At 34.5% G+C, this 21,846-nt stretch overlaps 3 protein-coding genes and 1 non-coding gene across 6 annotated transcripts; 1 reads left to right on the top strand and 3 right to left on the bottom strand.

The window, feature by feature from the left end:
* Positions 1-348: 348 nt before the first annotated feature.
* Positions 349-420, bottom strand: TRNAT-CGU. The gene has a single exon. It is a non-coding gene; the product is annotated as a tRNA-Thr (tRNA).
* Positions 421-2,297: 1,877 nt separating this feature from the next.
* On the top strand, positions 2,298-6,370 carry LOC123197367 (transcription initiation factor TFIID subunit 8-like). 2 transcript variants are annotated; one of them, XR_006497867.1, is made up of 3 exons: positions 2,298-2,730; positions 2,988-4,410; positions 5,741-6,370. XR_006497867.1 is itself a non-coding variant. In XM_044611630.1 (2 exons), the coding sequence occupies exon 2, from the start codon at positions 3,119-3,121 to the stop codon at positions 4,253-4,255; it is 1,137 nt and encodes a 378-aa protein (XP_044467565.1). In that variant the 5' UTR covers positions 2,298-2,730; positions 2,988-3,118; the 3' UTR covers positions 4,256-4,482. The 2 variants fall into 2 exon arrangements, 1 of the variants encoding a protein (XP_044467565.1); XM_044611630.1 differs by lacking the exon at positions 5,741-6,370 and having other exon boundaries at positions 2,988-4,482.
* Positions 6,371-8,228: 1,858 nt separating this feature from the next.
* On the bottom strand, positions 8,229-13,439 carry LOC123197366 (protein LONGIFOLIA 2-like). The gene is made up of 6 exons (XM_044611627.1): positions 12,951-13,439; positions 12,568-12,792; positions 12,028-12,080; positions 9,970-11,946; positions 9,746-9,896; positions 8,229-9,322 (listed from the first exon to the last, which is right to left on the bottom strand). Exons 2-6 carry the CDS (start codon positions 12,716-12,718, stop codon positions 8,517-8,519), a joined length of 3,138 nt encoding a protein of 1,045 aa, XP_044467562.1. The 5' UTR covers positions 12,719-12,792; positions 12,951-13,439; the 3' UTR covers positions 8,229-8,516.
* A 4,449-nt stretch (positions 13,440-17,888) lies between these two features.
* On the bottom strand, positions 17,889-21,659 carry LOC123197643 (ubiquitin-like domain-containing CTD phosphatase 1). Of its 2 annotated transcripts, none has more exons than XM_044611977.1 (7): positions 21,353-21,659; positions 19,790-20,432; positions 19,618-19,699; positions 19,412-19,478; positions 18,937-19,122; positions 18,754-18,814; positions 17,889-18,493 (listed from the first exon to the last, which is right to left on the bottom strand). In XM_044611977.1, the coding sequence occupies exons 2-7, from the start codon at positions 20,256-20,258 to the stop codon at positions 18,321-18,323; spliced, it is 1,038 nt and encodes a 345-aa protein (XP_044467912.1). In that variant the 5' UTR covers positions 20,259-20,432; positions 21,353-21,659; the 3' UTR covers positions 17,889-18,320. The 2 variants fall into 2 exon arrangements, with proteins under 2 accessions (XP_044467912.1, XP_044467913.1); XM_044611978.1 differs by having other exon boundaries at positions 19,790-20,408.
* Positions 21,660-21,846: the final 187 nt, after the last annotated feature.

The following is a 21,846-nucleotide window of genomic DNA, read 5'->3' as shown; positions in this document are numbered from 1 at the left end:
TAGAAAACAAAACTTTGGACTTTGAATTCAAAAGTGGCAACCCACATCTGAATTTAAGTACACAGATGATATATTTTCATGTAATTAAATATTTTTTAACTAAAAATAAAATAATATTTTATTATACAATATTAGATTATTTATATACTCAAATTATATACACATAACATTACCATCTTTTATTCAATGAAAAGATAAAACATCTCATGTAAAAGTCTTAGTAAGAACAGGTAAGAAATTATAAAGGGCGATGGGTCAAAAAACAGAGCCTCGGACTTTGAATTCAGATATGGCGGCCCAGCCCTAATTTCTCACATGTATAGTGGGGGTTGAGAAAAAAGGGGTAAGAGCCCCCGGCGAGGATCGAACTCGCGACCTTTCGCTTACGAAGCGAACGCACTACCACTATGCTACGGAGGCAGCTGACCCAGCGTTAACATAATTAAACTAAATTATTATGTTACTTACGCAAAAAAAAAAAGAAAAACTCTAGGCATTTAATTCCCAAGAATAGACCTGGCCACGGTTCATGAACCGCCGGTTCACGGTTCAAAAATATAAGGACCCTGAACCGAAATCGTAACAGGACGGTTCATCCACGGTTCGGAACCGTCGGTTCCGGTTCATGGCCCCGGTTCAGAACCGATGGTTTCGGTTCGAAACCGATATTGAACAGTCAATTCTAATACATGATCTTGATTTAATTTTTAAATTATTATTTACAATAATTGAAAATTAAAAGAAAGGTTTGGACTTAATTACAATAAATAAAATAAATTATATAAATAAATTACATGATTAATTATAAAAGATAATAAATAAATAATAAATAAAATTAATTATAGAAATAAATTTTATAATTAATTATGAATTGTATAAAAAAAATTAAAATTGAAATTAATAAAAAATTAAGAAAGAATTTAATTAAATTTAAGAAAATTTGATTGAATTGAAAGATTGAGAGAGTATTAAGAGTTTAAAGAATGAGAATGAGAGTTTGAAGGATTGAGTGAGAGAGTAAAAAGATTGAAATTTGAGAGAATGGAATTTGGAAGAGTATATATAGGAAAAAACTTTTTTGAAAAAAATTAAAAATAAAGGGGGTGAATTGAGATTCAGAGAAATTGCAGGGGACCAAGTCCCCTGATTTTCTCTGAAAATTGCAGGGGATTGGTCCCCTGCAATTTTTCCTTCAAAAGGCAACGGTTCCCTGCGCAGGGACCGTTGCCTTTTTAAATAAAATTTAAAAAAAAATCAAAAAATTTTCAAATTTTGTTCGGTTCAGCACAGTAAACCGCCGGTTCATAAAACCGGTGTGAACCGGCGGTTCCACGGTTCCAATTTATGTGAACCGGAACCGAACCGTAGAGCCATGGTTTCGGTTTCGATTCAGTCCGGTTCCGGGTCTGTCGGCTCCTGTTCCGGGTTTATCCAGGCCGGTTTCGGTCCAATTCACGGGCCAAACCGGCCCGTGGCCAGGTCTACCCAAGAAACAAATATTAAGTTGTCAAAGTTTTATTTTTTTCAGGTCAAAGGACTAATTCCCACCCAAGGTATAATGTAATATCAAACTCATATCAATTAACTTTCAAAAACTCAAAATCTCACATATTAGTCAATTTTTATTAAAAATTTCAATTAAGACTAAAAGTAAAATAGCCATTTTAATAATAATATTAAAAATATCTATAATTCATTATATTTTTCCTTGAGTTTTAAAAACTAACAACTTTACTATTATATAAAGTTTTTTAGTTTTAAAAAATCATATTTCTCTTCCTTCAAAACTTAGAAATTTTTTCTTTATCTCTCTTGCCACTAATGACCTTCATTTTCAACTTTAAGTCGTAGACAAAACTCTAACCACCAAATCTTTGTCTGGATTGGATAAATCTAGATGAAAATTCACCCTGACAAAACTCTTCATTTGGATGATGTCAAAACTCTTCATTTAGATGATAAAAGCATCATCTAGAGGAGAGATGGTTTAAGGAGAGACGACAATGGTTTATAGTTGAAAAAGGAGATCGCAGGTGGTTGGAGATGGTGGTCGAAGAAGTAAAAAAAAGAAAATCTAGGTTTTGAGGGGAGGGAATGTGATTTTTCAAAATTGTAAAATTTTAAGGATTGATGAAATTATTAATTTTTAAAATCTATGAAGGAAAATATAATAAATTATATATATTTTAATATTATTATTAAAATAACGACTTTACTTTTAACTCTAATTGAAAAGTTTAACATAAATTCTTTTATGAATAGGACTTTCGTTTTTTAAAAGTAAAGGATGTGAATTGAAATTACTCTTTCCTTGAGTGGGAATAAGATTTTGGCTTTTCATTTAATATTATTACAAATCCAAACCAAACAAGGACAGGTGGCAAAGTAAGATGGATTTTATATCCTACCGATGTGTACTTATCACTCCTCCCATGCCTCGCATTGCCGTCTATAAAAGTTTGTCCCTTCTCAAGCACAGCGCGTCTGTTAATTCAATCATCAATTACCTTTTGGATCCATAGATTTTTCTAGGGTTTTTAAATTCACTGTTTAACCTCTAAACCCCACATAACAGAATTTCAAATTTTTAAAAAATATTCTATTTACGAACAAGCCCCTTGCATTGGGGTTTATTTCTCGGCGAGCCAATCGGATTTTATTGTAGCGGTTGTTTGCTCAATTTCTGCTTCTTCAATGCTGGAAATCTTCCGGAAGCGCTAGAGTTGAACGGTAAGCATTGTTTTTGTCAACAGTTTTGAACCATTATTACTTTTGTTTCGGTTTTGTTGTGAGAGTGAGTTTCTAGGGTTTTGTGCAAGAAACGATAATTGAGCTCTGCGTACGGCTACATGGAATCTTGATTAGAGTTCGTCTCATTAATTTTTTTTTTTTTTTTGGGATTTGTTTATTAATGTGATTTGAAAGATTTAAATGATTCAGAATCTTTGATATTTTCTTTTCTTTTTTTTTTTTGTAAATTTTTTAAGCAAACTCGAAGAATCATTACTGATAAAATACGAGTAGTCGGTGATTGATGCGAACTTTTGGGAATATTTGGAATACAATGTGGAGTCTGGCTACAATAGTAGGAGCAGATAAGTGATATGAGGAGTTGAATATGAGCGATGGAGGTGGGGAGAGTGGAAGTAAGCATGAACAACTACGCACAAAGAGAAAATTTGGTGGCGATGACTTTGCCCAAGCAATTGCCAAGATTGCTGTAGCACAGGTATGCGAGAGAGTGGGTTTTCAGACTTTTCAACAGTCTGCTCTTGGAACATTGTCTGAAATTGCTGTGCGATATGTGCATAATATTGGAGAGGCTGCCCATTTCTATGCAAATTTAGCTGGTAGAACTGAGGTTAATGCTTTTGATATCTTTCAAGGATTAGAAGAGTTGGGATCAACACAAGGGTTTTCAGGTGCTTCTGATATTGATCACTGTCTTACTAGTTCAGGTGTAGTTCGGGAGCTTATTCAGTATGTTAATGAAGTTCAGGACATCCCATTGGTGTATTCTATACCACGTTTCCCAGTTGTTAAAGATCGAAAACCAACATCCAGTTTCTTGCAAATTGGAGAGGAGCCTCCTGATGAACACATTCCACCTTGGCTGCCTGCTTTCCCTGATCCCCAAACTTATCTTCAATTGCCCACTCAGAATGAGAAGGAAACTGATTCTGAAACTGAGAAGATTGAGCTGGGAAGGCAGCAGAGAAAGATGGAAATGTCTATGTTGAATTTGCAGCAGCAATTTTCCGGCAATGGACCACAAGGACCTTCCTTATTTGCCCATAGAGACAATTCTAAGGATAAACAGGCAGCAGAAAGTAATCCATTTCTTTCTGCTCTCCTGCATTTTGAGGAGAAGGAAGTAGGTTCTGTGCCTATTCCTGCTAAGCTTTCAAAGGAAGTAGCTTCCGAAAATCCTGTTGCAGAAAACCGTGGGGTGTTTAATCACATTTCAGTGCTGCAGACATTTTCACCAGCTATTGAAGCAATGAAGAATAAGTTGTGTAATTCCGAGGAGGAACAGGAAAAGCTTCTTATGAACCAGAGGCCTGCTGTGCAATTTAAGATTGGACTTGGAAAGAAGTCATTGGGTAAACCACTTAAATTGGGTCCACAGCACAGGGATGCTGAGATGATTTCTGCTTGGTTTTGCAAGGATGATGAGAAGGATGAGAAGAAAAGGCGAGCTGGAAAAATACTGAAGGACTCTATGGAAAACACTCAGGAATTAGCTCAGTTGTAAAATAGTTTATTTTTATTAGAGTTTGTATACTTATCTAGGAAACTTGGATTCAGCTTACTTAAAGACAAGGACATATGATTTTCTGCATATGAACCTTTTAGAATGGATTTACAAACTGCTAGAGGGAAATGCAATTACTCTAACAAGTTATTGAGGTAGGTGTATGTCAATATCCATGATAGACCCTCTCAGTGATTCTTTTAATTGAATTCTTGATATTTCTTTGATGATCTTATAGTGAATGGATTCATGTATGTTTCCATTGCTGGCTCCTTTCTGTGTTTGCTCTCCATACGTGTAATGTGCTGATTCTAACTGAATTTTGTAGAAATTATATCATGTTGATCTTATTTTAATTGAACACTGGGTTATATGGTAACTCTATTCTTTAAAACAAATAAAAATTGTAGGAAGTTGGCATCATTTTCTTCTGAGTTATTATACTTAGCTTTTTTTCTTTTCTTTTTTTTTTTTATATGTGTTTCCCAAATTGACTACTATACATATATACATACATACATACATCGATGTTACATAAAGAAATTAACTAGTACTTCGAAATGGTTTGTTATTGTTGGAAGGAAAACAATTAAGATAGGTGCTTACATTTTTGTTGCGATGGAAAAATTTATGGGTTAATTTCAAGTTTTAGTTGTATGTTGGATTATCCAGCACAAGTATCTGAGTTCTTGAGTGCTCATTTCTAATACAAGTGCTTTAGTCGACTGGGATTTGTAACTATAGTGAAGAGATTATGATAGATAGAGGCTAAGAGAAGATTTTTCAAATAAAATGTTTAGCTTTGGGAAATAGTTACAGGAACTTGAGAATTTTGAGGACTTCAGTAGGTAGTTCTTGAGTGCTGATTTCTAATATAAGTGCTTTAGTCTACTGGGATTACTATAGTCAAGAGAATATGATAGATAATGACTAAGAGAAAAAACTTTAAATAAAATCATTAGCTTTAGGAAATTGATACAGGAACTAGAGAAATGTGGGGACTTCTGTAGCTAATTAGATATTAATGAACATAAAAATGTGACCATCTTCTGTCTGAGTATTTTAAGAATTTTTTTATTAGACTGTTGTCGCTAGATAAATCAATAAGAAATCTTCTTGTGGAAGCTGGGGAAATTTTCCAGATAGAGATTTCTCCATTTTGTAAGGAGTTAATGAGATATCCCATCTGATTTACTGCTAAATTTAACATATGTATGGAAAACCATTTTAACTTTTCATTAAAAAGAGCAATTTTTCATTTGATAAAGCATAGAAAGACCTGATCATCATACCATGGAAATGTTGAAACCGAAAAAAAAATCCATTATTAACTGGTTACTACCTTTGAAACTCCAAGAAATTTGAAGTTTCTTGGACTAACCACCCGATATGTTTGGAAGTTACTTTATCTTTGACAAATGTGTCATCGGAAGTTGATCTTGCAACATGTTTGAGATTCTAATCGCGTAAACTCTTTTTCCATAGCTACTTGTCTCAGCTCAGCCAGGGAGAAAAGGTTAAGAAATGGAAAAACAAAGTTATGCATGAAATCTTCATATGTCGGTGATCGGTCAATGAGATTCTGTTAGGGCTCAGGTATACGTGAGGAAGAAGGATAGGAAGAAAGTAGGAGGGACAAATGGAGATGACTCAAGAGGGATAATGAAGATGTACCAGGTTAAGAGTAACATAGCTGATAAGGGTCATTCTAAAGTTATGCAATTGGTAGGAGGGTGTTCAGAGTTGCACGCACCGATTCCACATCAAATCAAGGGGAGAGCAGCATCCTTCCAACAGAAGGTGGGGTCCACCATTACACTCAAGTCTGACATGGCAGCTCAGGGGAGAGGCAGCAAGGAAGAGTGGGAGAAGGCTGTTATAATGGAAGAGAAGGGGCCAAGAAAAGGGAGGGAAAATCAGTTAGAAAAAAATGAGGGACCAGCCTTGGGAAAGCTGGTAGGGTCTTTGTAGCGTTTTGGCATCACTGAGAATTGGGGTTCATAGATGAGTGGGATGTTGCTCATCAATTTAGTAATGCAATAGAGGAGTTTGTAATAATTGAATTGAAATTGTTGAACAATATTCAATAAAAATTTCTGTTTCAATTGTGTCTCATAGTACATTGTTACAACTTTAAACTGTCGATGATAAAAAGAAGTAATTGATTCTGATTCTAAAAACTTCAGAGCAGAAGGGCGCATTGTGAGTGGGAACTGAAACCTCATCAGATTCCTCCCAAAATTGTTCCTCTCCTGGTCCTTTTCTTTGGCAAAGAGAGACTTAATTAGTGACCTTGATAGGTTTTCAGTAGTCCCTTGTTGAAGTTTTCTAGTCTTTGATCTCCTTTGACTTAGATGTAGCTGACTTAGATTTAGCTTGTATTGTATGTTGTATATTGTCTTTTGTATACCTTTCTGAGTTTCTCATTTTACATCTCTAGTTCTTGTCAAGCATTCTGGATATAGATTATTTAGTCTTCTGTGTGGTGCATCAGTTTTTGCTAGTATGGTTTGTTTTCTGAAATTTGGGGCTGATTTTATTCTCTTTAAGCCAGAAATGATGACCTTTATATGTCATAATCTGTTAATCCACATTTTGTTGGATATATCAACCATTGCTTTTCTAGTAATTCTGGCAGTTGTCTTATTATGTTGGATCTCTCTGTTCAGTCAGATTGTTAGTTTACTGTCTGTAATTAGATTGATGTAAGTCTTGTCCACCTTCAATTCTTCAACAATTCTGACGGATGAATGAGTTCAGGAATTGGCTTGTATAAACTGCTATCACTACATTTGTTGAACTCAATTTTCTCTCAAGATTTGTTCAAGTTCTTGCTCTTAATGATTGTCTTTTTTTTTTTTTTTTTTTGAATCTCTATAAATATTATTTGAATTGTAGTATTTTGGGTTACTCTAGATCTCTCCAAAACTTGGTGAACAAATTCTGTTATTAAGGTATTTATTCAGTTATTTTTTAACAAAGGATCTTATCACTATGCTGTCAGATGCATGGATGTATTATTTTTGTTGAAACTCTTTCAGTCTTTACCATCTTAAATTTCCCAATATCATTTCCTGAGTTCTTGACTTTTCACATATATTCATTTTGTCTAAGAGTTACATTTGTGCAGTCATCATTCAAACAATAAAAATAGGAATAGTTTGATGTATGTAGTATATGGCTGATATTAACAGAGGGACAAAGTCATATGTTCTATAAATAAAAGCTGTATAATATGTTCTTTTGTTCTTTAAATAAAAGTTTAATGAAATAGAGTCTTACATTCTCTATATGTATATGTTCATAATCCTTCTTATTATTTTAGCCTGTAACACCTTTCGACAACAAGAGGTACATTAATTGTAGAATTTAGTGGTGCTACTGCATCTGAAAATCTGTGTTTACTGGAAAAGGACTCTTGCCCTTTTTGGATGTCTTATGATGTATTTGAGACTACTGTCAACTATGCAGAGTTTTTTTGGTTGGGGACACTTCTTTATTTTAAGCATTGGCATTCCCTTACTACTACCAAATGGCGGTTATATAATTTAAAGTTTCTGAAAGTAATCTTTTAGCAGGCCTTATAGGTGTTTTGAAAGAAGCGAGTTAGGCAAGTTGCGTGTTTTTCAGCTGATAAGAGTGCTGCTTAGTTCATTTGTCATGTTGAGTTAATGCTTTCTACAACATCTTTGTTCTGTTTTGTTTATTTTAACCATCAGCTGTGTCTTATGACTATCAAATGGTGGCAGTATATCTAGTGGTAAAAAGATTTTTAGCTACATTTTAGTGGTGTATTATGTCTTCTGAACATTACTGATTTGGCATATGTTCTGGGTGCTCTAGTTCAGAAAATATGCAGAATGTCTGATAGGGTTGTGTATTTTTGCTGAAAGAGAATGAATTAGTTTAGTCTGCATGTTGAGCTGACAATTAACCAAACGTCTATCTTTTTGTATTTTCTTCTGACAGCAAGTACCAACAGAATCGGCGGCAGCCATGTTGCATATTATTTATTCAAGAGCATGGATGAATGACAGAGAAAGTAAGTTTATTTTTAGGTGTACATCTAGTTTACATGTATGTTAAAAGCTCCTAGTGGAAATTATATGGTTAATAAGGCACAATTTGCAGCCTAGGATTACTCTGATTTAATCCTGAAGAAGTTAGACATATAAATCAAAACAAACCCTGCTGTAAAACCCTTTTCCTCTAAGAGAGATGATAATGAGAGAGGAAACTAAAACCTATTTCATCAGGAGCACTACTTGGAGAACAGCTGCCTGCAATGCCTACCAGGCTGACCTTGCGGACCAGTTTTCTCATGCTGCACAATCTCACTTATCAAGTCTTTGAAGATCAGCCGCTCAACATCCAACACTATCCAAGAAATTTCACTCTGGTAACCTGCCCGGTTCATTGATCCATGCATAAGATCTTGCCTTAAACTGTCATACTCATCATCTAAGCTGTAGTTTGATTGTTTAATTTGTAGACAATCTACCTCTGAACACAAATCTCTTAGAAGCTGCAGCCTTTGTGACACTTTCGTAGCCTTACTTGCTGAGAACCATTGCTTGGAAGAATGCACCAACACCAACTTTTGGACTAAAATTTCATTAACAGCATCAAATACTAGTTTCCTTCGAGATTTCTCAGGAGTGAATTCTGAATGGACAACCTTCATACCTTTGTATTCATCATCTAAAAACCTGGTGCTACCTTCAGCTTGTTCCAGAACATGGAATAAATTAGGATTGATCAAGTGGCCTGATGGATGAAGCTGAATAGTCATGAGACTAGCTTCAAAATCTCTGAGGAGACCTGATACTAACAATATCTCTGAAATGTATCTATGATCTGGATTTGTGCTGTCATGGATGGGTGCAATTTCATCCATGATAGATTTCTCATGAGTGGGGATTATATGCATAAGATTTGGAACTAAGTGCTTGGTGTTTTTTACTTCTCTATAATCCTCGGAGCTGAAACTGGGTTTTCTGCAGTGAGATAAATAATTTAGGTTTGGTCGATTCCACTCTGCTTCATCAGAATTCACCGCCTCAATGTCTGTACAAAGTAAAACAAAATCATTACGTCAGAAGTCTCTGACCCTCCAAGAAATAATCTGTGTACTGTTCCTATGTTAGAATCCTCTTTACGACTGCTGCTGGTGGTTGAGGCAAGAAGAGAGAACCTATATTAGCTGCTAAACTGGGAAATCAGGTTACAATCAGGCCACAGCTACTATATTTCTTATATCTTTATATTTTAATTTTTTTTATAGTAGTTGTACTCAAGCTGTAGTTCTTCTGATGGATATAAAAGATTTGTTCAAGGGCACTCTTGTTCACATTCATACTGGCTGTTAGAATTAAGACTGAATTAATCTCTTTTCAATATTTATGTTTAGGGAAAGCATTGATCAGTGTAGCATTGCTTATTCACTACATAAAACCTAAATTGATGATAAGTCAATGCCATAGAGCTCACCTCTAAAGGAATGTGATATCTTTTTCACTGGAGAAGGTGGCTCATCTCTGTAGAATGTTGCATCAAGAACAGAGACAGGACTTGGTTGTTCTAGCCCAGTTTTTGCAGGTTCTGGCATTGACTTGTCTTCGATGTACCTTGGTGCTGGATCCTAAATGACAGAAATCAAAATCATTAGTGGATGATCAAAAAAATTTCAGAATAAGCACAAGTGTTATTCATACTTTATGGCCTTGTTGCTCGAAGAAGCCATCATGAATCTTATCAGTTCTATCAATGCTTGTGACTTCAATGTCAACATGTGAGGCTGTGCTAATATTGCTTTCAGATTGGAGAGAACTAGCATCACCTTGGTGGCTTAAATCTCTTGCATCACTACTGATGTCGCTCATTTGGTCATCACTTTGCAGCACATATGAAGATTGCAATCTAGATCTCCTATGTGGAGAACCTGATTCTTTTGGTTGCCTCCTAGTCTTGCTGAAATCAGATGAAATTGTGGAACGAGATTGCCTCTCCAACCCAAGTTTCTTTTCTGGCAGTCTTGTGTTCATGAACTCAGAGCTCACTCTTGACTTGCCTTTTCCAGCCGTAAGTAGAGAATTCTTTGAAGTTTGGGCTGATCTCAAAGTTTTGGCACTGGAATTCTTATTTATGAGATGAAGTTGTTGGCCCCTAGGGTCTCTCTGGTGAGTGGTTCTTGGAGTTAGATCTTTAGCTGATTGCTTGTCAACGGATTCTGTTCTGCTCTCTGAAGATTTACCAGGGCGGAATCTTTGGAAACCTAATAAATCCTCAGGTAGAATTGCTGAGGAAGCAGAATTACTGTTCTTTTCAGTGCATTTAGCTGCTTTCATAATCACAATTGGGGATTTAGGACTTCGCGGAGAACCTGTCCCTTTGATTCTGGCAGATGTTGGGTTAATAGCTTCTTGGTTTTTTGAATTTGCCAATCTTGAGCTCTGATCAATACTATAATTATTGCCTCTTCGTGGCATGAATGTTGGAGTTTGATCTTCTTTTCTGCTTTCTAATGCCTCTTTTGTCTTCTGCATCGCTTCAAGTATTTGTTTAAGAGCTCTGAGGTCCTTTCCAGACTTGAACTCAAGTTGTGCCAACCTTTTCTCAATGTCCCCATAAACTGAAAAAGATGAGTTTAGGGCATTAGTCTGAGTTTCTTGAGTCTTTAAAGCTGGTGCATGACCTTTGCTCCCATCAAATTGTCTCCATGGAGCAGGCTCTATAGGAACCTTGCAGCTTGCTATGGACTTCTTGACTGAGTCAGCATTTTTCATCTTCGGTGATACAGGTTCCTTCATAGAATTCCGTGGGGATCCACCTATTCGATTTTGCTTGTTGCTATCAGCAGTTCTTGATATTCTTGAGAAGGAATCACATTCACCATATGAGGCTGTTTTCCTATGACCTGGCTGATTCCCATCAGTAGACACTGGATCTGAACAAGCTTCCAATCCCATCAACTTTGCTACAACACTTGATGGTCGATTGTAACATCCAAGTTCTTGCTGTTGGTTCAAAATATTGTGAGAGTTCCCATGACCCCTCTGCAGGTCACCTAGGAGATAATTTGATTTCATTTCAGCAGCGGAACCCCTCATGGAGCGCTCTCTACTGTCCAGTGACAGTCTTGGGAGCTCTTTCAGCTTTATGGTCGATTTAAATGCCTCACGTGATTCCCGACTGTCATAAGAGAACCGATGAGCATCCTTTACTGCAAAACCATCCTTCTGTTCATTAGACTTCCTAGGTGCTTCTTTCAGCTTGTCAGGGACCCGAAATTCTTCATTAACACCCAAAAATCTGGACTTGGCAGGTTTTGGCTGCTGCAAAGGCCTTGGAGAATCCATGTATTTCAAGATTTGTCCCCCAGCATTCTCTTTGGTCGGAGTTCTAATTGATATCCCGCGAGCTTCTCTGTACATAGAATCTTTCACAATATTTCGGATATCAATAGGTTGCTGGCTTAACCACAAAGGATCCTTTGGTTGGTATATGGGTGAGTCCCGAACAGGAGTTGCTGCTAGATTTGATTGGCCATGTGAAGATGGTTCTGTCTGAGATTGTTTATTGCAGTCTACAGATGAGAAACTGGATGAACAAGAGGAAGATGAAAATGACGTTCTGGACGATTCAGTCGAGATTCTTTGTTTCTCTTTCATGTCCCTCTTGACATGTTTGTCCTGCAATTTTAAATTGCATTGTCTTTAGAAATTTCATTTAAACTTATCAGCGATGAATTCACCAAAGTTCTAAATCCTTACTGTTGTTGGCTGTGGTACAGTTTTAGACTTTGCTCCATTGTTATCTTTTTGACCTGCAGAAATCTCAAACTATGAGTTCTTGAAATAGAAATACAAATCTTAATAAAATATTGACAGAGCTATGACAATACTTAATAGTGCAGAACTCAGAAAGGTGAAAAATGAAATTTAAAGCCAAATCCAGAAAACTGAAATTAGAAAAAATTGACAGATAACCTGCACAAACATATTGAGCGGCAAAACTCAGCATATCAGAATTTGGGCTCAAGTCTGTTACTGTTAGAACTTGGGCAATTCTATGCAAACAGGTAAGTAGGGTCAAGTAAAATCAAGTCTTTGTTCGATATGTGTGTGTGTGAATAATTACTTTGAATTGTTCATACAAAATTTTTTTCAGAAAGTAAATTAATCTTCTGCAAAACATATGGAACGTATCATAAAAATAAACACAACTGCTATCTATAAGAAGCTCTGACTTTATAGAAATTAGTAAAAGAAACATGGAAACTCGGATATTTCCATGAATGTAAAAGGAACTACCTGGTGGAAGCCTTTTCTGGTTCTGGTGAATGCGCCGGCTGCTCAGGAAATGGCGGTGGTGAAAGAGCTGAAAGATGCCATTCATGCATCCAATCTGTTTCTGCAGATCTGGATTTTCATCTGATATTGAATGAAGAAGCTTTGCAGACATTTTAACTCACAAACAAGAAAAATTCAAGACTTTGCAGCTTGCACTACCCCCTCAGTGGTTTCAACATCCCATTTCTGAGAACAAATGAAAAGAGAAAATTCAGGTGACCCGGAAAAAATATCAGGCTTTGTACTAAAGCTTCAAAACATAACAGCATTCATTGACAAAAAGTTTGCATAAACTTTTCAAAGCTGAGAGGTCATATATGATAATATCTTCACAGCAAACTCACCAGCTATAGACTACTGTTGCTTTGGTGGGCAATTTGCTCGATGCAATAAATACTCAACAGGCTTTCCCTTTAAGAGTTCTTTATCTTTTCTAGTTTCAGAGAGTTTTATGAATGACACGAGAATGAAGGAGGTGATTTAAAGAGAAAAGAGAGATACACAGAACCCCACATTATTTTCTTTAACCATGAGGATAAGAGGAGTAAGATAAAGTTTTGTTTGTGGATTTCACACAGTTAAGCAGACAATATCTTCTGCAAAAGCCAAGAGGAACAAAAACGATGAAATATCAAGGGCCCCTTCAAGAAAAACAGTTAACCCAACTAGCCCCCACCTTTGAAGGACTAACAAAGGAGAATTCTGCAGCTCCAAGAAGAGATGTTTTTGGGGTTCCCACACACCACAAAACAATACTTTGTCTTCTGGCTCTCTTTCTCTAGTTTTTATATATATTGCATGTGAAAATCTCAATGAGGAGAATGAATGAGCATTAATCTAATAATCCTAAAGGACAAGTTAGTAGTTTAAGTTTAGAAAAAAGAAGATTTGTGGGTGAAGATTAGATCTGGTTAAGTTTATGATCACATTTCCACCATTTCCATGTGGACAAAATAATGTTGGTGGGTCTGTATTCAGGACCTCTCATGTGGAGTCTGTCAGGTAGTGAAAAAAATAAGAAAGTGGATTTATGTACTGGAAAGCCTGCATTACTCTAATTTCTATACACTTTTCTCAACCAATCCCTCCAACAGATTCCCAATTTTTTCCTGTTTTTAAATAGTAGGAAAACCATGTGTATTATTTCCTCTACACTTTGCTTTCATCTTTTTCTTTTTTCTCTGCTAATTTTCTGTTCTGGTAGTGGTTGGTAATTTTAGAAACTTAACTGCAATAACAATGAGCCTAATCCTTGCCTGCAATGTTTCTGTAAAATTCTCATAGCTTGCTTGTTTTTGTTATGCTCCTGTAAAGCATATTTGCTGTATCTGCCTCAGGTTAATAGATTGTACAGATGAAGAAATTAATGTGACTTCTTTTATTAAACAAGTCTGGAGATATGATTAAATTGTTGGAATGCCAAGGTTCTCAGATTCCTCCAGGAAAAGCAAACATTTTCAGAGGACCTGACAAAAATACCTTGGAAGACATCTTCCATTTCTATTCCATGAGGTTTAGCTTGTAATTTATGGAACCTAAATTTTGCATCATAAATTATAATACTCCCCTCAAGCAATACTCTACATACAAATAAATTATACAAACTGAGATAATAACATCTGATTAAATTATTTTAAAGTAAAAGAAAAATTAAATAAATAATCATATCACATAATCACGAATTTGTACTTCAGTCTGTATAAATAAATTTATACAATTTATTTGTGTATAATTTTATTCTTACTTCATCTATAACTAGAGTGATTTTTTTTAATCAACCAAAGGACACTATTTTAACAGCAAGCCATGGCTTGCTAAATGAAAAATAGCAAGCCATGTAAGTTTTTTTATTTTAACAGAAAAAATGTCTTTAATATTTAATGGTAAGTAAATTTTTTTTAACCTTTTCTGATGGAATAGAGAGAGTTATATCATAATTCAGTCATCTCTGACTATACTTCTCAACATTTTTATCTGCTTTCCACAAGAATTTCACCTTTATCACAAGGTAAAAATTCTAACAATTTAGGTGTTAGACTTTCAGTAAAATAAAATCATAACAAAATAAAATAATTGAAATAAATTTGGTAAACATAGAACTCAAAATTCATGTAACAAAGGCTATAAATGGTTTTACCTGCACCATTCTCTGAACTTAGAATTCAGGCTTCCAATTTTATACTATAATAGTAGAATCACGTATTATATTATGTATCAAAAATCTAATATTTTGTATAATGTATTGTATATCGTTTTATATCATATAATATATTTTTTTTAAAATAAAATAATAAAAAATACAAATTGACATATTATTATTTTAAAAAATATCACAAATAACCTTAAAAATTTTAAATTTTTTATATATATTTTACTATATCATTTTTTTCTTAAAAATATATCGATCTATATTAATATTATGTAACGTATTGTAGTATACATATTATATCACATAATATGTTTAATATATCATATTAAATTAATATATCTTATGATACAGATTATTTTTTATTTATATCATATCATATTGTAAAATGCTAATACCATATTTTATATTATAATCTTATGGAAGAAAAATCTTATAAAATAAAGAAATTTTGAATTTTTTTTAATATTATAAATTATAATTAATTAAGAATATATTTAGATTGAAAGAAGGAGAAAAGCATGTGCTCTGCTTTTCCAATGAGTTGTACCATGGACTTGTATATTTTATTTGCCTTTCTGAGGAGCCCATTAATTATAATTAAAATTTATTTTATCTTAAAATAAAACAACCAGTATATTAAAATATGAGAGAAAATTTGGAATTAAAATAAAATAATATATTTATTATTTTATTTAATAATAATAAATGTCTTGTGTTGGTATTAGTGTTTAATATCTCTAAATGGATAGGGGTTCATCAATCCAAAAATCAAAACTACGAATCAATTTAAGATTAACTCAAATTTAGAATGGTTAACTTTAGATTATGTTAGATTCGTTCGAATTACAAACAATAAAATTAGAGGAGTAAAAATACCAAAAAAGTAAATTTTGAAAACTTTTTTGTTTAATTTATCAACCTAAATAAAACGTAAATTTTAAATGATTTAGTTCAATTTTACAGTTTGAACTAAATTATATATATCTTTGAATTATATATATTAAATATATTTATTGAACAATGTTTAACCATAAATGTGTTCATTTGTTAGTTTTAATTATACTATTATTATTATGACGATTCGACCAACCAATTCGAATTTTAAAGGGTTTTTTTGTGTGTATTTGTATTTTTGTTTTTTGTCCAAATTCATATTTATCACCCTTTTCTATTTATGAGTATAAAGATAAAATTTCATATTCTTAAAGATAAAATTTCACGTTCTTGAAATTAAAATCAAAGTTTTGTTTGAATTTGGGATTTAATAAATGTGAACAACCATTTAAGAATATTAAATATACCTAATGCATATTAATGAAAGGAGACATGCAATGTCAATGCAAGAGTGTGAAGAAGAAAGTTGCAATGAAAAAGGATAGGAAAAGGGAACAAACCCACATGCAAAAAGGAAGAAAGTTCACATCACAAGCACAATCACTATCACAATCACATGACAAGAGAGATGCAAAACCATAAGCTTCCTCAAAATGCAGGGACCAATCTAGCTAAGCCAATCTTTCTATCTTCTACTTCTTCCTAAAACCAGACTCCAACATTAAGCAATCACCCATCACCTTCCATGATTCCCACATTTTGTCTTCCACTATGCTTGCATGTGAATTATTACCCACTTCAATTATTTAGTGGGGTTTTCTAGGTCAACTAGAAAAAGGATTATCCCTATAGCTAGGAAAGTTCCTGTTCATATTGTATGGAGTTTCATAAGGTGTCGCGTGAGCATTAAACAAGGGATTGTTTCATTTAGAGAGAGATTATGTGTAGTTCATTTATATTATTGTAGGGCAAGTCAAGATTCCATTCTTATCCACAAACTTGATCCTTTTTCACATGAGAGTGAATTTGATATAGCTTGAAAGATCTTGTAGATCTAAGCTTAGGGTGTAAGAATTAATCCTGCAAAAGGTGTTGAAAAGTAACCACTTTTTTTCGTAATACCTCGTAAACAATTAAGCAAAATAAATGAACTCCAAGTTCTAGGCTGTTTTTGCTAATTCAAGGAAGAAAATGGTGAAATGTAGAGCTGGGTTATGAGAATTAACACCTAAAACACATAAAAATTTGGATATTTGGAAGATCGATGGTGGTGGGGTTGTGATTTAAAGTATGAAACTTGCAGAAGTAAAGTGAAAAAAAATCATCAGTGTCAGGCGTATTAAGAAGCCAGTTATGTGAATAAAATAATAGTGTCAATCTTCCTGATGATGCAAGCTTCCTTGGATGAACGAATATAATAGTTAACAATCACAAGAAGTCAAGAACAAATCACACAATCAAAATGCCAGTTCATTAGAATCTTAAATTATCTCTGCACATGCAAACCCAGTCCATCAACTTGGGTTTTCAAGTCCATCCTGCTTCTAAGAAATTAAGATTAATTCATTTGCAGAAAGACACCTCAGTTCACACATCCCCCAGATCTCTGATCAAAATTCTAGCTTATCAATTTAAGTTTTTGTGGGTCAAGTGTTTCTTAATTGAGAGTAACAATGAATATTAATAATACAGAAGGAGTTGTTTTCTGAGGAATGGGCACTGGGTCCTACAATGTTAAGAGTCAATACCAAATCTCTGTGCAGAGAAGAAATTGAGGAAGGGAACATAACAACATGATTGTTAAGGTCATGAGTTGTAGAAGAAAATGTAGTCAGCAGCTTTGGTACATCTTATCTGAGGTTAGGCTGTGGCCATAGTTTGAAAATATATGCCATCATAAATTGATACCTGTCATGTGACTTAATCAATGCAGGAAGCTGTCACAGTACAATTTCCCTACCAATCCAAATGAAACTACAACATCAATTATGTTGACAAATAAATTGTTTTGGTCGTTTTCTCACTAAAACACGTTTGTGTATGTTCCTTTGATGGTCCATTCAACTTGAAGCAATTTAATTGCTTGTATTGATGCTAGTCTAGAAAATATTGCAGTGGGCTGCATTGCTGTCGGTTTTGGCATATTTATCAGGCCATTCTAGCTTTCCGGAGCCATGGTCCTTAATTCAATCTCTGTATATGATGCATCTGAACTAGAAACATAGATGGGCCTCTGAGATGAGGATCGACAAACAAATATGTATTTCTCAAATCGATGATATAAACAGAATCAATAATGACAACAAAAAAAAAAAAATTCACTGGATGGTAGTTGTTTCACCACAAGATCTCTCCATGATAAGATCAATTACAGCATTTTTCCGCTACCATTTTCCCCCGAAAAATGCAGGCGGATATCTTAGATAAATAACCAACCCATAATATGAAGTGAATAGTATGAAAGAATACTCCAAATGTCAGGTAAGAATTGGAAACCTTAACTAAACTTTTATCTTTTAACTACACGGAATAATCCTGAGTTTGTTACGTGCCTTCCAAACGCGTATTCCGTCCGCTAAACTGAATGCGCTTAGCTTAATACTGTAATTGGGCACCTACTCTCCCTATAGATGACCCAACAGGCAGGATTTGATATGCCTATAATCTGCTTAAGCCCAACACTCAATTCAGCCAGCAAAACTATATACCAAGAGCTTTCTGAGATTTAACATTAAATTTTAGATGGAAAGTGAGGTACTGAATTAATAGCTTGAAGGTAGAAGTCCCAAGATTCACTCTTTTCCGTTATGGCGCTTTGACCAAATGGATGTTGCTCTACAAACTTCTGTATATTTTCAACTTCGGCCAGTCCTTCCAGATAAACTCTCAGATCACCTCCAGCACCTGCCAGGAAGTACAATTAGTATTTCTAAATCAGCTGCTTGCTTGTACCAAAAATAGAATTTAAGATATCAGAGAAGACGATTGGAAATATTAAACTTTTTTCCAATAAAAAATAAAGAACCAAAGGCCAATATATAGAGAGCATTCTAGCAACTTGCAAATTATATGTTCATAAGTACGAAATTCTGTGGAAGATAGTCAAGAATTTGCTGCATCCTACAAAATATAAAAAATGCAGATCAAGTCAAAAGAAATCTTACCTAATGAATTATCACTCTTATCTTGGAATTTGTATGAACAAGGAAAGATTGCTGTGTAAGGCTGTCAAACGAAAGTTAAAAACAATTTTGGAAAAAAGAATTAGTGCATGAATTCCTTTTTCATATAAGGAATAAATACGAGTGACCTAAAACAATGGGAAATCAAGGATTCAATAAACTTACGGGATTAAGCAGAGCTTTGTAAGGAGAATCATCCAACAACAATGTATTTGTTTCATTATAATATCCTCTCTTCCAAGGAAGATTAGGATCCTTTCTCTCCCAAATTTTCCTTAATTCCTTAAATACCAATGCCTTATGCTTGTTTTCAAGGGTACTTAATTGTGTAGCAGTACAGCGGGATTGATCCTGAAAGGTTGTTTAGAATATGAATATAGATGCATAATTAGAAAGAAGAAGATCATGGTTCAGCTATTACAAGTGATCTGAAACAAAAAAAATTTAGAAAACTATGAAGCATCATCAACGGAACTTCTTGCATGTGTAAGTGCAGTGATTGTTAAGATGAAGAGATCACATGAAATGAGACAAGAAGTTTGTTTTGAAATTTCTGTTATATCACATGAAAATTTAATTTTGCTCTCAAGTGTAATTTGTTAATTCAGTTTTGACTCCATGCAGAACAGAAAGTACTTACCCAGCAAAACAGCAATTTGTGCTTCATATCTCCTATCAAAAAATCAACCACTCTTTCCACATTTTTCCTGTGAAAATTTGATATGCCTCAGTTAAATTGATATGCAAATATAGGTACACCATGAAAAGATAAGCCAACTTGACAAATAAAGAAGTAAAGAAATCATAAATAGAAAATAGAATGTGAGGTTGAAACTAGAAAAGTACTTGCTTCTTGATGACCAAACACCCACTTCAAATCGCTCAAAGCAGAACCTCAGAAAATCAATGCAAAAGGGTCTCTTGAAAACTGAAACGTGAAATTATCCAGTCAGATTTGATCAGTCAATCATTAGGGACACATTAAATGTATTAGCTGATGATTCAGTGTCAATCGCACCTGCACGTTTTGAAATGTTTATGTCTGCCTTCCAGTTCTTTGGCGGAGGAGAAACTATATCTGCAAGCAGCCCATTCAAATCAAGAACAAGAAGTTTTTTCCTCAAATCCTTGATAGGTGCTCTTAATGTTGAGAAATCAACAATTTTTAAGAGGCTATCTTCTCTGTTGATAACAGCACAAGTTGAATTTGGAGTTTTATCAGCCTCAGACAAAATAACAATTTCTGCACTGTTTTTTTCATCTGATAGACCCAGAGTTGGCATGTTATTTGATTGATCCACATAAGGCACACCAATATCAGCATGAAAATCATGAGCAGGAATATGTTTTAGCTGTTTATGCTTGTCTATATTGTCCTTGTTTTCAGCCCCAAAGATGATTCTCTTGGCTGCATCCAAGACTGTCTTCAGAGTTCTTACAAATGGAAGGCGAATCATTGAATCCATTCCAAAAAAATTATACGACATTTCTCTCTTAGATTTGGATACTGAAAAGAATTAGTATTCTTCAAAACCACAAACTATCAAGTGATGATTTTTCTCTTATTTGTCAAGTTGAGCCAGTTTACACATAATCTATAGCCTCCTTAAAATTCCCCCTCGATTTTCACTGTAATTCTACACCATAAAGATAGAAACAAGCTGCCAATGAGAGAAAACTAGTATAGTAAATGTCAGTAACTCAAATTACAGCTGAGCTTTACATATCAGACTATCATAAACACAGCTAAAAGGCAACTTTGGCAAAGGAGAGATAATATGAACCTGTACAGAGACTTAAAAATTGAAAGCAAAAGGATATATAAAAGATATATGAGGCAAAACTAAAAATTTCCCTTCTAGACCACAAAATATCCTGGATTGTTGCAGCTCTTACGATCAGTTACATAACATAAGTCAGTTATGTTACTAATCAAGAATGTTGATGACGCCTATTCAGCTATTGCAAAGGGAAAAGTACAAATCATATTATGTTAGACATATAAATACTTAGTACTTTCTAGTTACTGCCTAAACTAGACACCCAAACACTTAACTGCTTACTCTGACTCTATCTAGGCCAAACTTCCCAATGGCTAAAAATCTACAACAAGATTTCTGGGATTGTGTTCCTTACATAGCAGTAAAATTATTAGAGGAAACACATCTTCTACTTAAATACTCAATTTCATGCCAAGTATAATGCGACAGACATCAAGCTTCTGAGCTCTCACTCCCTTAAATGTATTTAGACTACGGTTTTGTTGTTGGCACAATATTAATTTGGATAATCAGTAGACTTTTAGCAATTAACTGCAAAATTTAAGACCTTCAATTCAATAAAATTTAATTCTTTCCACGACTCAAGCCTACACAATCCAAAAGAATACATAAACATTGCTTCATTCCAACGCAACAGCCCTATAGAATACAAAATCAACAACAACATACAAACAAATAACATCAGCACAAGAAGCAACATGAAATCCCAATCAATGTTTGATGGGCGAGAAAAGAGCACAAAAACATGCAACTATGACATGGGTTATTTCCTAAAACAGAAAAAAAATACAAACACCAACCTCAGGTACGCCAGAAAGCTATAATTTTTGGAGTCGAAACAATGCAAGATGCTGCATTTATAATGACTTGGCGCACAATGCGGGGAAGAAAGATGGAAAATTAGAAAGATAGAATTCAACTGCATTGGAATTGAGAGAAGAAACCAACGTAGTCATCTCATGGTTTGTCTTTGCCCTTGCGTGGGGACGAATTTTGGCATGACGTGAAAAGTGGCTTTTGACTTGTAAGAATCAGAGAATTGGCGTAAGAATGTATAAGGAAAAACAGAGACAGGAGGAATTAAAGCGGTTTTCTCCTTTGCGGCTGTAGGGCGGGATGATGTGCTTTTATCCTGAACGTAGGTAGGTAGACTATACTAGCTCCGACAGTGACACCGTTGAAACGACGTCGTTTCTTTTGACTTTGACTGTTTGACCCATTCAAATTCTTAGTCGGGTCTGAGTACATCATTTCGTGGCAAAAGGGTGGGCCAAATTGGTGGCCCAATCAGCCC

The sequence above is a fragment of the Mangifera indica genome, chromosome 15 (genome assembly GCF_011075055.1).
Source record: "Mangifera indica cultivar Alphonso chromosome 15, CATAS_Mindica_2.1, whole genome shotgun sequence".
NCBI classification, from domain to species: domain Eukaryota; kingdom Viridiplantae; phylum Streptophyta; class Magnoliopsida; order Sapindales; family Anacardiaceae; genus Mangifera; species Mangifera indica.
The sequence above is the reverse complement of the archived record's forward strand: the minus strand, read 5'-3'. Positions and strand labels throughout refer to the sequence as shown.